At 39.6% G+C, this 16110-nt stretch overlaps 1 protein-coding gene across 2 annotated transcripts in view; it reads left to right on the forward strand.

Annotated features, from left to right (window-relative positions):
• Window positions 1–16110, forward strand: part of LOC106884058 (glutamate receptor ionotropic, NMDA 1) — a 66409-nt gene that overhangs the window by 33303 nt on the left and 16996 nt on the right. For both annotated transcript variants that reach the window (XM_014935273.2, XM_014935274.2), the window contains exons 11-17: window positions 1392–1556; window positions 3349–3583; window positions 5626–5774; window positions 7825–7982; window positions 8764–8936; window positions 9594–9698; window positions 10385–10530. In XM_014935273.2, the coding sequence (XP_014790759.1) occupies window positions 1392–1556; window positions 3349–3583; window positions 5626–5774; window positions 7825–7982; window positions 8764–8936; window positions 9594–9698; window positions 10385–10530 (1131 nt within the window). The remainder of the gene's footprint in view (window positions 1–1391; window positions 1557–3348; window positions 3584–5625; window positions 5775–7824; window positions 7983–8763; window positions 8937–9593; window positions 9699–10384; window positions 10531–16110) is intronic.

Consider the following 16110-nt stretch of genomic DNA (forward strand, 5'->3'; position numbering starts at 1 on the left):
GAAACTTTACACTTTAGAAACAAAAGTTAAAAATTATTATTGTTGTTGTTGTTGTTGTTATTCCCTGTTTTGCAAAGACATTCCAGAAACTCCACCCTAATGTATATGCCGTGCTTTAATCTACGCACCATGCGTACATGGTTTATACGCAATATATAGTCTACATGCTACACATAATCAGCACACCCAGAACCTGCATCCGTTCCCTTTGACTGCACACCTTTGACTGCACACCTTTGACTGCACACCATTGTTGCTGACATTGTCAATAATCAACAAATTCAAGAAATGACAACAAAATCTCTCTCTCTCTGCTGTTGCAAAACATAACCACAGGCATTGGGTTTGTTGTTGCATAGCAACAGTGCTTTTGGTAGGACAACAACAAAGAAAGGTAGACAGACTGACAGGCCAACTGATAGACGAACAGACAGATAGGCAGGCAGGCAAGCAGGCAGACAGTATTCTTTTCTACTCTGGGCACAAGGCCTGAAATTTTGGGTGAGGGGGCCAGTTGATTAGATCAACCCCAGTATGCAACTGGTACTTAATTTATTGACCCTGAAAGGATGAAAGACAAAGTCGACCTCAGCAGGATTTGAACTCAGAACGTAAAGACAAATGAAATATCACTTAGCATTTCACCCAGTGTGGTAATGTTCCTGCCAGCTAACCACCTCGGGTAGACAATATTGGGAGTTCATCGACGCACCTCTAACACAACACCATTTTGGTACCAACCATTTCTCTTTGACAGACTATCTTTTGTCTTTCTTTATCAGTTTCACACAATCTAGGCTGCTTCAAACCATCTTAACTCTTTAGTATTTAAACTGGTCACATTCAGTTCAAACATCTGTTTTGTGTTCAATCCAGCCTGATCTGGCCTCTCACACCTACCCTACAATGTCATTCTAAAAATAAACAATCACATCTTTGAAATCTCAAAGCAGATCATGCATGATTGATTGAAAACAATGTGAGGTTAAGCATGGTTGATTGAAAACAATGTAAGGTCATGCATGATTGATGCATGTGCTGACATGAATGTGCATGTGTGTGTGTGTGTGCTTACGTGTGCTGTCCTGGATGTGTGTGTGTGTCTTTTTGTGTTTACCATTTTAAAGCAAAGGACTGAGTTATATTTTTTTCCATCAAAAAATGAACTTAACCATTTAATAACTAGAGATCAATAAATCAATACAACACTGGCATTGTCATGATTGACTGAAATCCCTTGAAGCTGATGCCCCAGCATGGCCACATTTCAATTACTAAAACCATAAAATAATCCTATATTGCACTTCTGAATGTTCTTTGGCATTTGTTCTTGTTGTCGTTATACATGGTGCTACCCCCTCAATATATTGTGTCCTTTTTTTTTTTTTCAGAGAAATGGTTCCTCTGATAAGAAGTGGAATGGTATGATAGGGGAGATGGTGTCTGGAGAAGCAGATATGATCATGGCACCCCTCACTATTAACCCAGAGAGAGCTCAACACATAGATTTTTCAAAGCCTTTCAAATATCAAGGCCTCACCATTCTAGTAAAAAAGGTAAGAGAACGGTTTGTCTGAGAGAGAGAATTGTTTCCTGGGAGTCTAAATTTATTTATTTATTTATGCACCCTTCTAAAGCCTAGCCAAGCTCATGGGCCCGGTTTCTATGGCGTATGTGTTCCCCCCAGGATGACTGATGACTTGTGTGGTGACTTTGTTTAACATGAATAAAGAGTTGTGCACTGTCAACCCTACTTTCTTGTCCATGACGACCTTTAGTCCAGTGGCAAGACCAGGTTAAGATGGCTAGGGATGGAGACGGTTGACCAAGATGTCTTACTAGCCTCATCTCGCTCTTTGCACCCTACAATGCATTGCTGCAGCTTATTTCTCCTCCATTGAGACATGAAGAGTTCTTCCACAGAGTCAACCCCAATCCAGTGTTCACAGTTAGAGTTAGGCTTGTAAATGCCCTTCAGATCCATTATAGGTTGTCAACCAGCTGTAAAAGGGCTTATCTCAAGGCTGTATTATTGTTGTCACTTCTAAGGAATATCTTGGAAACAGTTTTGGAGTTAGTCCTTTAGATTAGTGTATCCTAAATTGAGGTCCATATAAAAATTGCCTGGTTGCACATGGAAAGGTATCATCGTCATTTAACGTCCGCTTCCCATACTGACATAAAGTTTTAATTTGGATCACATTGAAGCAGGAAGTTTGTGACACAGAAGCAGGACCAGCTTAAGGCTGGTTGGTGGAGAGGTATGAAGATCAAAACTCCTCGTTTCTTCCTGGGGTCTTTAAATTTGACACTTCATGCTTCAGTGATTAATTCTTTCTTTCTCTTTGCTGATGGAAGGAAAAAATTTAAAACACACAACAAAAACATGAGAGAGAAAAGTCTTATCGTGACTTTTTATAAATGGAAGAACTACCCTCGGAAACATAAAAGTTGTGTGTGTGTGTGGTGTGAGGGTGAGGTAGGAGGTTACATCCCTTCACTCGAGGATGAAGTCATCCAGAAAATTTCCTCCTCCTCCTCCTCTCTAGTTTTTCTGTGAGAAACTCATGAAGATTGGGAAGAACTTTGTAGGAAAAGTTTGTTTTTTGTTTTTTTTGTTTATGTAAAAACCGCTTCCCTTGCATTTCACTGGGTCAGGGCTGCAGTTGGTGGTGGCGGTGGGGCAGGAAGGGCAGCGTTCCCAGCTCAAGGGTACACAACGCTGGGGTGGGGGGTGGCGGGTTTGAGAATCTGGAAATATTTTTTTTGCAGGATGGGACTTTAAGGAGTGGTTTAAGGGTACTTACTCTCATGTGAAAGAAAGAGAGACGGATGTAGTTGTTATTGTTTAACCCCAGGTCAACCAGTATCAAATGACATTCCGTCCTGTGACAATCCCATCATATTTGTTTTCCTAGACACAGTGTACCTAGGACTATATTATGTAATGTGTTTCAGGATGTTTTTTTTTGTTTGTTTTCTAAAGATAGAAGGGTGTGATTTGAGATAAAGTTGGCTGCTATTTCTAGCTGGAAGAGTGACCATATTGTGAAGGGGAAAGGAGTATGGGTGTTTGTGTGAGAGAAAGGGAGAAGGGTGGTAGTATGATGATACAAGGAGGGGGAGGAGAGAGAATGAGTAGGAGTAGAAACCATTTGCGACACCATCTGGTGTCACATTGAGGTGTCACACTAGGGCTACACAATGTGGAGACACACTGCAGTGCCACCCTGAGATACCACATTAAGGCGCCACCTTGTTGTGCCATACTGAAACCTCACCCTGTAGTGCCTCAATGTTTATTCCAGTCTGTTTGGTTACATTTTCCTTCTTTGTTTATGTTTTCAGACAAGAAAAGACTCGAGTTTGGCGTCATTCCTGCAACCATTTCAAGACACGTTATGGATCTTAGTAGGATTGTCAGTGCATGTCGTGGCACTGGTTCTCTATCTCCTAGACAGGTTCAGCCCATTTGGCCGATTCAAACTGGCCAAAAGTGATGACACGGAGGAAGATGCTTTGAATCTGTCCAGTGCCATGTGGTTTGCTTGGGGTGTTTTACTCAACAGTGGAATTGGAGAAGGTAACGACGGCACCAGCGGCGGCAGCAGCTGATGGCTTTTTATTATCAATCATTAATACTGTCATCAGTATTATCTTTCTTGTCATTGTCATCACCATTCTTCTCACTATCATCATCATCATCATCATCATCATCATCATCATCATCATCATCGTCATTGTTATCTTTAATGTTATCATCATCGTTTTGTTTATCAGCATTGATATTTGCATCACCATCATTATCATCTGAAGCATCACCATCATCATCATTGTCTTCTTCATCTTCATCCTTATCACCATTATTGATCCCTGCCATCATCACCATCACCATCATCAATATTATTGTTGTAGTCTCACCCTGATATTCAATAAACTCTTTCTCTGACCAAGGAAGTCACTTGGTGGTTACCTCACCTGCTAGAAATAATACCCAGATCTCCCTCAAAATCACCCCCTACTATCCAGAATATACATATACACACAACTATACATATGTGTGTGTGTGTGTGTATCTATCTATATATTTATAGATTTATAGCTAGATGGATGGATGGATGGATGGATGGGTAGACAAACAGACAGATGGATAGATATAACACACGTATAAATACATATATATGAGTGTGTGTATAAAGAATTATTTTTTACTCTAAAACAAATTTGCTACAATTATAACCCCAAGAGAGAACATGTGGTTCTAACAAATAAAGAATTGTGATTCTGACCTAGTTGGGTTTCACCAACTTCGGTAGCATCAGAACCACACATGTTCTTTTAATCATGATGTTTATTCTTTAGTCAATATCCCAAATATATCATGTGGTCTTGGAATGGTTCTTTGCCAATTAGTGTGAAAGTAAAATTAGTACAGCAGATCAGATAATTTCTATTAAATTCTGACTGTCAAACACAAAATTGCTTTTGTAGAAGGATATAAATATATATATATATATATATACATACATATATATATATATATATATATATATATATATATATGTAATTATTTTTTAATCAAAGCTGAAGGAGACTACAAATCCAAAGAGGATTCTATGCCAGTTAAAAATAGCTGTGGAACAAAATATTTGTATTCTACAGATTTGATATTTTAGCCAAAAACTCTCCAAATTAATGAGAGCATACATACATACATACATACATACATACATACATACATACATACATACATGCATGCATATACACATCATCATCGTCATCGTTTAATACCCACCTTCCATGCTGGCATGGGTTGAACAGTTTGACAGGAGCTGGTCAAGCAGAAGACTACACCAGGCTTCTGTGTCCATTTTGGTATGGTTTTTACAGCTGGATGTCCTTCCCAACATCAACCACCCCATATAGTCATGGCTTGGACCACACCATTCCCAGCTGATGCAATGGTGTGGTCCAACCCATGCCAGCATGGAAAGCCCACACACATATACACCTGTGAAGGCACATGGCTTAGTGGTTAGGGTGTTGTACTCACGATTGTGAGATCGTGGGTTCAATTCCCAGGCCAGGCATTGCATTGTGTTCTTGAGCAAAACACTTCATTTCACGTTGCTCTGTGATCATTTTGTCATCTGACATGTGGCACCTGTTGCACCTGTACAGATAGTGTCAATTTGATGGAGGGAGTGAGCTTATGTCTACACAAACATTTGGTCACTATAAACAAATCATCTGTGTGGCTGTTCGGTAAGAAACTGCCAAACTCCCATACATCATCTAATGACGGGAGAGTCCATCGTATATACACATATATATACACACACACAAATATATATATATGTATATGTACAAACATACACACAGACACATAAGATAGGTTTCCACCCAGTTTCCATCTACCAAATTTACTCGCAAGGCATTGGTCAACCCAGGGCAATAGTAGAAGACACTTGCTCAAAATGCCACATCGTGGTACTGAACCTGAAACCTTGTGGTTACAAGGCAAACCTCTTAACCACACAGCCACAACGACACCTGTTAAACGTCTCCGTTGTTTTACCTTCAAATTTTCTCCCTTCATTATCGTATTTCTCTTTTTCATCCCAGGTACACCCCGCAGTTTTAGTGCCCGTGTTCTAGGAATGGTCTGGGCAGGTTTTGCAATGATAATCGTCGCCTCTTACACCGCAAACTTGGCTGCATTCCTCGTATTAGACCGACCGGAAGCTTCTATTTCTGGAATTGACGATCCTCGTGTAAGTAACCATTTTGGTTTGATTCTGCAATAATTGGTGTGTTGTGAAACCATGTGAGGATTAAAGGATTAGCTCTGGAGATCGCTGGAGACACACTAATCCATCTACGTGGCTCTGCATGTGTGTGTCTTTGTGTGTGTTTGTGTTTACTTCTCTGCTTCAGTGTATGTATGCGTGTGTGTGTTTGTGTGCATGATGTGTGTGTGTGAGAGAGTGTGTGTATGTGTGTGAGTATGTCTGCATGTATGTGTGTGCTTGTATGTGTGTGTATATGTGTGTGCATGTGTGTGTGTGCATGTGTGTATGTGTTAGTGTTTATATGTGTGTGTGTGTGTGTATCTGTGTGTGTGTGTGTGTGTGTGTGTGTGTGTGTGTGTGTCTCATGTCTGGCAGAAGCAACTGTAAATTATAGTTTTTGTGCTGAAAACTGTCGTCTTGTTACCATGGAAATAAGAAAAAGACGGGGAAAAAAAATGGTCATGAAGTGGGGGTGGGTGGAAGGGAAACTTGTGTTTCTTTAATTTGAAGATTGTCTGAAGAGAAGAGGAAGATGGAGACGGGGAGAGGAAGGAGAAGTGGTGAAGAGTGGTTTGAGAATAGCAAGAAGAGACAGTTTTGTAATAATTCTTCATGGCTGGCCATCATGTCATCATCATCATCATCATCATCGTCGTCATCATCATCATCACCCTTGGCATTGCTACTATCTTTATCATCTGCATTATCATCATCATCATCATCATTACCATCACCACCACCACCACCACCACCACCACCATCATCATCATCATCATCATCATCATCATCATCATCATCACCACCACCACCATCATCACCGTCACTGTCATCAACCTCATTTCATTAGTTATCTGTGTCAGGTCTGTCCAGCGATAAAGATAAGAGAAAAACACTGTTGCCATAGAAATGGCACCGAACAGTTCCATGACTACCAAAGAGTACACACAACACAAGTGAAGGGTTCTAATGTCTGTTTGTCCTTACTAATAACATTCGTTGCCCTGGGCCAGTCAGTCTGTCTGTGTGTCCACTAAACACTAGTTCAACGGTTCATATTTTGCTACGGACACTCTGCTGGGTCACTCTGTTCCACCCCCAGAGATATTTCTTTCTTTCTCATTTCATCTACCCACAAATAAGTACAATGAGGAGGTACAACCTACCAGAGTCAGTTTTATTTGGCAACATGCATCATGCTCTCACTAATTGTTTTAAGTGCCTCTGTAGATGTGGGTGGACATAGGCACCCTCTTGAAGGTCTGGCTTTTGACCCAGCGGAGCATCAAGGATGGACAGCTGGGGTGAGGGAATGGATATATATATTATATATATTACATATAAATACATATATACATATATATATATATATATATATATATATATATATATATATATATATATATATATATATATATATATATATATATCATCATCATCATCATCATCGTTTAATGTCCATTTTCCATGCTGGCATGGGTTGGACGGTTTAACTGGGGACTGGCAAGCTAGTAGGCTGCACCAGTTTCCATTCTGATTTTGCAAAGTTTCTACAGCTGGATGCCCTTCCTAACGCCAACCACTCTGAGAGTGTAGTGGGTGCTTTTTACGTGCCACCAGCATGGGAGCCAGTCAGGCAGGCCTGGCATCGATCATGTTCAGGACTGCCTGACTGTCTCCCATATATGTGTATATACATACATATATATATATATATATAGATTGGAACCTGGTACAGCCTTCTGGCTCGCCAGTCCTTATTCTAACTGTCCAACCCGTCCATTAGCCTTGCATTTTCAAAAACCTGTGGAATTGAAAACAAATCCCTTACTTGAAAAACAGGTAGGGATCAGTGACCGGAAGGGTATCCAGTTGCAAAACAGTGCCTCAATATTATGTATTCATCTAACCCATACTAGCTTTAAAAAAATGGACATAAAATGAACACACACACACACACGGAGGTGTTTACCATTTCTGTGACCCCTGTAGAAATGTCTGGCATTTATTTTTCTCTTGTTTGTTTCCATTTTAGCTTCGAAATCCCCAGGAAAACTTCAAATACGCCACAGTGAAGAAGAGCGCTGTGGAAATGTATTTCAAAAGACAAGTGGAATTGTCCACCATGTACCGGACAATGGAGACACGTAATTACAACACTGCAGAGGAAGCTATTGATGATGTACGGAAAGGGTATGTTGTTTGGAACTATCCACTGTTGAAGATAGGGGTGAGAGGGTTGGGTACCTATAGAGACAGTCACACAGATATATATGCTCATAGATACATGTACTTCAAGATATATATAGGCATTCCCATATAGATAGCAACACATACATACAGAGACATAAACACACTAAACACATACACACACAAATACATAAATGCATGAGAGAATTCAGGTATGCGCTCTTGTATATGTATGTGTATATATGTGTGTGTCTGTTAGGAGCCCATGAAACTTCAAGTCACATGGAGCCAAATCAAACTCTTGAATAATACATAGACACACACACACACACACAGATACTTCTACACAAATGCATATCTGCTGTTTATTGCATAAACACAGATATATGTGATAATATTCAAACAGCTGCCTAATGTTGAAATAATACAACATATACCTGTTATATTCCCAGCATCAATTGTCAAGCAATGTTGGGGGACAAACACAGACACACAAACATATACATACATATGTATATATACGACAGGCTTCTCTCAGTTTCCATCTACCAAATCCATTCACAAGGCTTTGGTCAGCCCGAGGCTATAGTAGAAGACACTTGCTCAAGGTGCTACGCAGTGGGACTGAACCCAGAACCATGTGGTTGGTAAGCAAGCTATTTACCACACAGCCACTCCTGCACCTATTTCATCTGTTTTACGTAATTAAAACCTAATTAATTGTCCAAGCTTTGTTGTGAGATTTTCAATCCTTAACCAAATTCTGTTTCCTTTTGTTTTGCAGAAAACTTCAGGCTTTTATTTGGGATTCTTCCCGTTTAGAATTCGAAGCCGCAAATGATTGCGAATTGGTCACTGCTGGAGAACTGTTTGGACGTTCTGGCTACGGCATCGGTCTCAGGAAACACAGTCCCTGGACACAGGAGATATCGTTATCTATTCTCAGTTTCCATGAAAGTAAGTCGCTTTGAAAACATGACATGTGGTGATGTTGTGGTCAGTATTCAGCTTTGACTGTGTCTTTGCAGAGTTTGGGTCAGTACTTTAAGGGTTCTACAACCCTAAAATATTTGTGTTGTTGTTGTTAAGTCCACATCTGCCATGACTGACCATTCCCATCAGCAATGGCATAATCCAGCCATGATCCTCCAGTCTTTATTCAATGTCTCCTTCTCTTTTTAAAATTGTAGAGTGTAATTTGAGGCTGCTTTGGCATCTATTTCTGTATGGTCACGTGACACATAAAGGTTCTCACTTCAGCTCACATTGCTGTTGGTCGCGGCGATGGTGATGGGTGTGTGTTTCATATTAAGGGGTTTTAAGTTATTCATCCAAAACATTTTCATGTACCAGCAACCATAAAATCCTGTTCATCAATTATGGTAAACACCATTCTTTGCTGAAGGCAGAATCACTGATGCATTATTAGACAAAATGTTTAGCAACATTTCCCCTGACTCTTGATAAAGTAAAGTACCAGCCCACCCACCACCCACAAAATTTCTTGCCTTGTACGAATGTGAGAAATTACTGTTGCTGTTGTTGTTATCAAGTGTTTGCAAAAGAATTCTAAATGAATGTCTTGTTTCATTTTTTTTTTTGTTCCTGTGTCAGGTGGCTTTATGGAGGACTTAGACTCCAAGTGGATCTTAGTAGAAAGCCATAATTGTCCAGAGAGGGACTCATCACCAGCCACACTCGGACTCACCAACATGGCAGGTAAGATACAAACATCTTGATGTTACATGGGGTTTCTTGGCTAATTTGGACAGTGAATTTGTTTCAAGGAACGTGACCATCTGGATATGTATCGTTGTGTATATGCGTGTCAGTCATGTATGACCAGCATGGAAGGGCATCCAGCTGTAGAAACACTGCCAGGTCAGATTGGAGCCTGGTGTGACCTCCTGGCTTGCCAGTCCCCAGTCAAACCGTCCAACTCATGCCAGCATGGAAAACGAACGTTAAACGATGACGACGATGATGATGATGATGATATATATATATAATATAAAAGGATAAAATTGTTAAAAATTTTATCACTGGCCAGCATATAAAAACAAATAGACCTATTAAGGTGAAATCTTAGCTACAATTATAATTAAGGGCATAGAAAAAATTCTTGCCTCTATACTAAAAGGAGACGCTAAACCATTGGACCATATGATATTTGATGTGGTTCAATGATTTAGTGTCTCCTTTCAGTATATAGACAAGAATTTTTTCTATGCCTTTAATTATAATTGTACATATATATATATATATATATATATATATATTAAGTAGGTGTGTGTATGCATACAAGCATGTATATATGTGTGTGTTTATCTTTCTTCTGTGTCAACCTTATTTCCATGTCCCCTTTCCTATGTATTCTACCTGGTGTTGCTAATGTCCATTTGCAGGTGTGTTTATGATGGTTGCTGGAGGTATTGTAGCTGGAGTACTACTGATCTTTGTGGAAATATTATACAAACGGCATCGGGGCATGAAGGAGAAAGAGCTGGAGTTAGCACGCAATGCTGCGGATCGATGGCGCGGAAATATTGAGGTCAGTCTTTTTTTAACCTCTCTCCCCTCTATCTTTTTCTGTCTCTCTCTCACTTTGTCTCTCTTCTTCCCAGAGCTATATACACCAAACCTAATTATCATTCACATAGCTCCATGTACCCCAGAAAAACAATTTACCAAAGATTAAATAAAGCCAAAAAGCAAACCCGATTGTAGCACAGTCTGATGAAGGCTTATAAGCCGAAACTTTGAAGTGACCATCACACTTCTTCTGGTAAAAGTTTAATAAACATAAAGTACTGAGTAATTCTTCGGCGTACACTTAAGTTGTTTCTATATATAACTTCCCGTAAAAGCAAACATTAATACACACACACACACACACACACAGCAGTTAATGGAATCATGACAGTTATTCTACATCATTACAGAAGGGTATTTACATATCAACTCATTGCACAACAGAGTAACTATCACGGTGACCTGACAAATTGCATGAATCCTACACAAAGAACCTATCATTAGTTACCACTGATTCTTTCATCCTATCGTATTGATGCTCTGCTTTATGATATTGAGTACTCTGATTCTCTTTCATTACTACTAGTAATGTGTGTGTGTACCTATGTGTGTGTGCGTGTGTGTATATACACCGCTAGTCACAATCCACTTCCATTCCTGTCCTGATTGCCATTCTTTGCCATTTTGACCTGAATTGCTTAACTAAGTCCTCTTCCTATTGTTGCGGAGGCTTTCCAAACAGCCTTTTCTGACCTCTTTGATTCCACTCAGCGCCTGCATGGGTCTGTGAATCTTGTGACATGTCTGGCCTAGCTTATGGCATTCTGCTCCCTTCTCAAATAATCTCATTTCAAACATATATATATATATATGTATATAAAACCATTGTTTTTCCTGTGTCATTTCTTTTCCTTTCATATATATATAAATGCATTTATATATATATATATATATATATATATGTAGCTGTTATTCTATTAGAAATCATCTACAAGAGATTCTGACGGCGTTTTACTCCAAGATTAGGCAACGTCTATCAAATCACTACAACAACAGACATGTGCAGAATATTACAATTCTAATTTGGTATAAATTGTGAATGACTCTGAGACAATGTAGACATTACATAGCCACGTGGGTGGTGGATGGGGGTGGAGGTGTGTGTAGAGGTGGTGGAAGGGGAGAAAGAGAGAGAGAGAGAGAGAGAGAGAGAGAGTGGCCCTTCATCTTGAGGAAATGGGACAATGTAGTTTGTGAATGTGTTTTATAGAATAAGTCAATAGAATGTCTGTTGTAGATTAAGACAAACGGATCAAAACCACAGACAACGATGGAATTGGTAAACTCATCAACATTGGCATTCCAGAAGGATTAAAGGGAAGCAGACAACCACATACACACATTTACATACACACACCCACATACGGGCACATGTACACACGTGCATACTCACACACTTCCAACTGCAGATAGCCACACATATGTCCATACACACATGCATGCATGTATGTGCTCACATACACATTCATGCATAGCCACATGTTTCACATCCGTGTAGATATATACACATGTATACACACATTCACACATTCTGGTATGTCTACGCATACACACTGACTACAGTCATGACGCTGATATCATATTGATGACGATGATGATGATGATGATGATGACGATAGTAGTCGTGGTGGTTATCTTCGTTAATGTGGTGGTGATGATGATGATGACGATGATGATGATGATGATGATGATGGTAACAATAGTAATAGTGATGATGATTGTAGTGATGGTAGTGTATGCGTGTGTCCATGTGTAATGATGGTAATGGTGGTGGTGGTGGTGGTGGTGGTGACAATGATGAGGATGATGATTACTCTGATGATTGTGATGAGGATGATGCCAGTAGTGGTTATGAAGGTGATGAGGACAGTGAAGAGGAGGATTGTAGTGGTGGTGGTGGTGGTAGTAGTAGTAGTAGTAGTAGTAGTAGTAGTAGTGTAGGAATGATGATGATGATGATGTTAATGATGATGGCGATTGCAGTGGAGTGGTGAAGATGATGACGATGATGATGTTGATGGTGATCAGATGTTACCATTTCTTCCCAATTTCTGTATTTGCTTTCTACTTTAACACAGCAGCCACACCCCCACCCACATTCCTCCCCCCACCCCCACCCCTGCACTGTTCCTTTCTTTCTTAAGGATTAGTTTGTAGTCTCTAACAGGATGTCTTTTTGTTGTCTTTTTTTTTTTTTTTACTTTTGTTCAGAGTGTTTGTATCCTTGCAGATGGTGGGAGTGTGTATTATTGCTGGGTGTCCTGTTGACAGAAGGCCCTTTTCACATATGAAAACCAGATGTGTGTAAATCTGCAGTTGTTACAAGTGGATTGGTGGTGGTGATGGTCATAATGGGAGAGGATTCTTTTTTCTGTCTTTTGTTTTTTTTTACTAGAAGTAGGAGTGTGAGTGATTTAGAGGTGGGGTGTCAATTACGAGACAGAAGGAGGTCAGGGGGCAAGGTGGGGGTTTCAAGGTCAAACTTATTAAACTGTTGCCTATTGAATGCCTGTTGTAATACACACACACACACACACCCTTATATAATAATCTGGTCCTTTGTGTGTGTGGTGAGGGGGTAAGCCAGTCTTTAGTTGAACCCCAACTGTTGCAAGGAGTACAATGGGTGTGGAGCTCTTGTTCTACATTGTACAACATGTATCTGATGTCAATTAGATAAGACCAGCTACTTAATTATACATTGTTAATGTGTTTGCTCAGACCCTTAACGACCTTCAGTAGCACACTCACAAAAACCCCGTTAACACTTTTATTAGAGCAGCCCATTAATATACCTTATTTACACTTGACAGATATTTGTCCTCATCTTGTTTGTTGTTAACACAGCGTTTCGGCTGATGTACCCTCCAGCCTTCATCAGGTGCCTTGGAGAAATTTCGAACCTGGGTTCTCATTCCTAAGGTGGTTGACAGGGCTCAGGGTGAAGAGCCACTGCTATAATTAGTCAGTGTGTGTGCATGTTAGAAGATAAACATGTTGTTGTATGACCCTCAATCAGCCCTCATTAAACAGCAGACCTCTGATCAAAGACATTCCAGCCTTGACCATCAAGTAGTATATCTATTACAGTATTATGCCGTGTGTCCTTCCTTCATAGTGTGTGAGTCGAAAGAACTTTTGCTGCTCTTTCTGGCATGTCCAACGACTATGAAGATAACCCTTGCTTAACATCACAGCCAAAGGTGACATCACAACTTTCATGTGGTCCCTATTATTCTGATATCTGATACTCCTTTAGCCATTGTGTAATATCAAAATTACATTGATATTCCCCTGGTCAGCTTCATAGTCAAAGATAATATTACAACTGTCATCTACACTTCCTCACCCTAACCCTAAAACAATGTGGGGTAGCCATGTACCCTTTCTCTGCTTGTCCCTTTCTCATACTTCAGTCTTACAAATCCTGGCATAAATACATCTCCTCTCCTCAAATACTGCCTCCCCAGATAATAACGGAAGCGTTTTCCTTTTTTTTCCCTTTTCTTTTCCAATCCCGTAACTTATCTGGCAACCTCAATATTGCTGGTGGCACCGAAGTGTGCGGAGTACACACTGGCACTTGGGTGGGCTTCAAGCCATAGAAACCATGCCAAAGCAGACACTGGAGTCTGTCACAGCCCTACAACTCACCAAAACCTGACAAACCCTCTAACCCATGACGGCACGGAAAACAGATGTTAAACGATGACGGTGATGATCATGACAACAACGGCATCAACTATGATGATAACAAGAACAATGATGATGACAGAGACAATGATGACGGCAACAGTGATGTCAGCAAAAGCGATGACAATGATGACGATGACAACAATGATATTCATCTGGATAACTCCTGAGACAAAGCTGATGTCTCAACTGTCATGTACTCCTCCTCAATATCACATTCTGATATCCGATACTCGTTTATTTTACTCCTTGCATAATATCAACATGAAGTTGATACTCTTTACCAGGTCAGATCACAGCAGGAGTCGACAAGAAACTTTTCTGGGACAATTCTGGCTTTTTTGTGACGCAGGTTTAGGCTCTGTGTGTGCATCTGTGTGTGTGCATGTGTGTGAGTGTGCATCTGTGTGTGTGTGTGACTGTGCATGTGTGTGTGTACACTTCATATTTATGCGTATGTGAATTTCTAAGTGCATGTGTCCTTGTACGTACATATATGTATGTGTACCTATATATGTATGTATGCATATAAGTGTGTATATACATGTGTGTGTATGTCTGTGTGCGTGTGTGTGTGTGTGCGCACTATATATTTATGTGTGTGTGAATTTCTGAGTGTATATATCCTTGTATGTATGTATATGTATGTGGACCTATATATGTATGTATGTATGTATGGTACGTATGCATATAAGTGTGTATATACATGTGTGAGTGTATGTGTGTGTGTGTGTGTGTGTAGTTGCATATCTAAGTGTGTGGGTAAATGTGTATATGTATGTATACGTATATATATTTTTATGTATATACATATATATATATATATAATATATATATATATATATATACACATGCACACATAATTATGTGTGTGCATATATATATATATATATATATCATTACTTATTTGCTCAGACGAAATTTTATACAGTAAGCAAACACTACAAACTCAGACAATAACCATCTCCACCATCTCCTCCACTACCACTGCTATCAATACCACCACCACCACCACCACCACCACCCCTGTCTTGTAGCCTACTTCAATTTCAGGGCTCAAATTGGCAACTGTGAGAAAGTTACCAAATCTCTTTGAAACCAGAATAATACAAACACACACACACACACATATGGATGTGCATATGCACACACACACACACATATGGATGTGCATATGCACACATATACATATATACACAAATATATATGCACACATAAATACATATATATATACACAGATGTATAGAGAGAGAATGACAGAAAATGGATGATGATTAATAATAATAATGATAATAATAATAATAATAATAATAATAATAATAATAATAATAATAATAATAATAATAATCGTTTCTGTTGAAGGCACAAGGCCTTGAAATTTTGGGGGTGAGGACTAGTCAATTACATCGACCCCAGTATTTCACTGATACTTAATTTATCAACCCCGAAAGAATGAAAGGCAAAGTTGACCTCGTAGCGAGAAGCGAAATGCCGCTAAGCATCTCGTCCAGCACGCAAACAATTCTGCCAGTTTGCCGCCTGTAGGAATAAAAGATGTTTACAGCACGATCCTTTTCTAAAATAGGAACAAGTCCTCAAATTTTATGGGGAGGAACTAGTCGATGGCATCGACTCTGGTACTCTTCTATGGACCTTGAAAGGAGGGAAAAGGTAAAGCTGAAGTCTGCAGAATTTGAACTCAGAACGTGAAGACAGACAGAATGCCATCATGCATTTCCTCCGGTATTCTAAGAATTCTGCCAGATTGCTGCTTCAGAGTTAAAAGGACTAATAATAATAATAATAATAATAATCCTTTCTACTATAGGTACAAGGTCTGGAATTT

This window comes from Octopus bimaculoides, chromosome 19 (genome assembly GCF_001194135.2).
Source record: "Octopus bimaculoides isolate UCB-OBI-ISO-001 chromosome 19, ASM119413v2, whole genome shotgun sequence".
In the NCBI taxonomy this organism is placed as follows: Eukaryota; Metazoa; Mollusca; class Cephalopoda; order Octopoda; family Octopodidae; genus Octopus; species Octopus bimaculoides.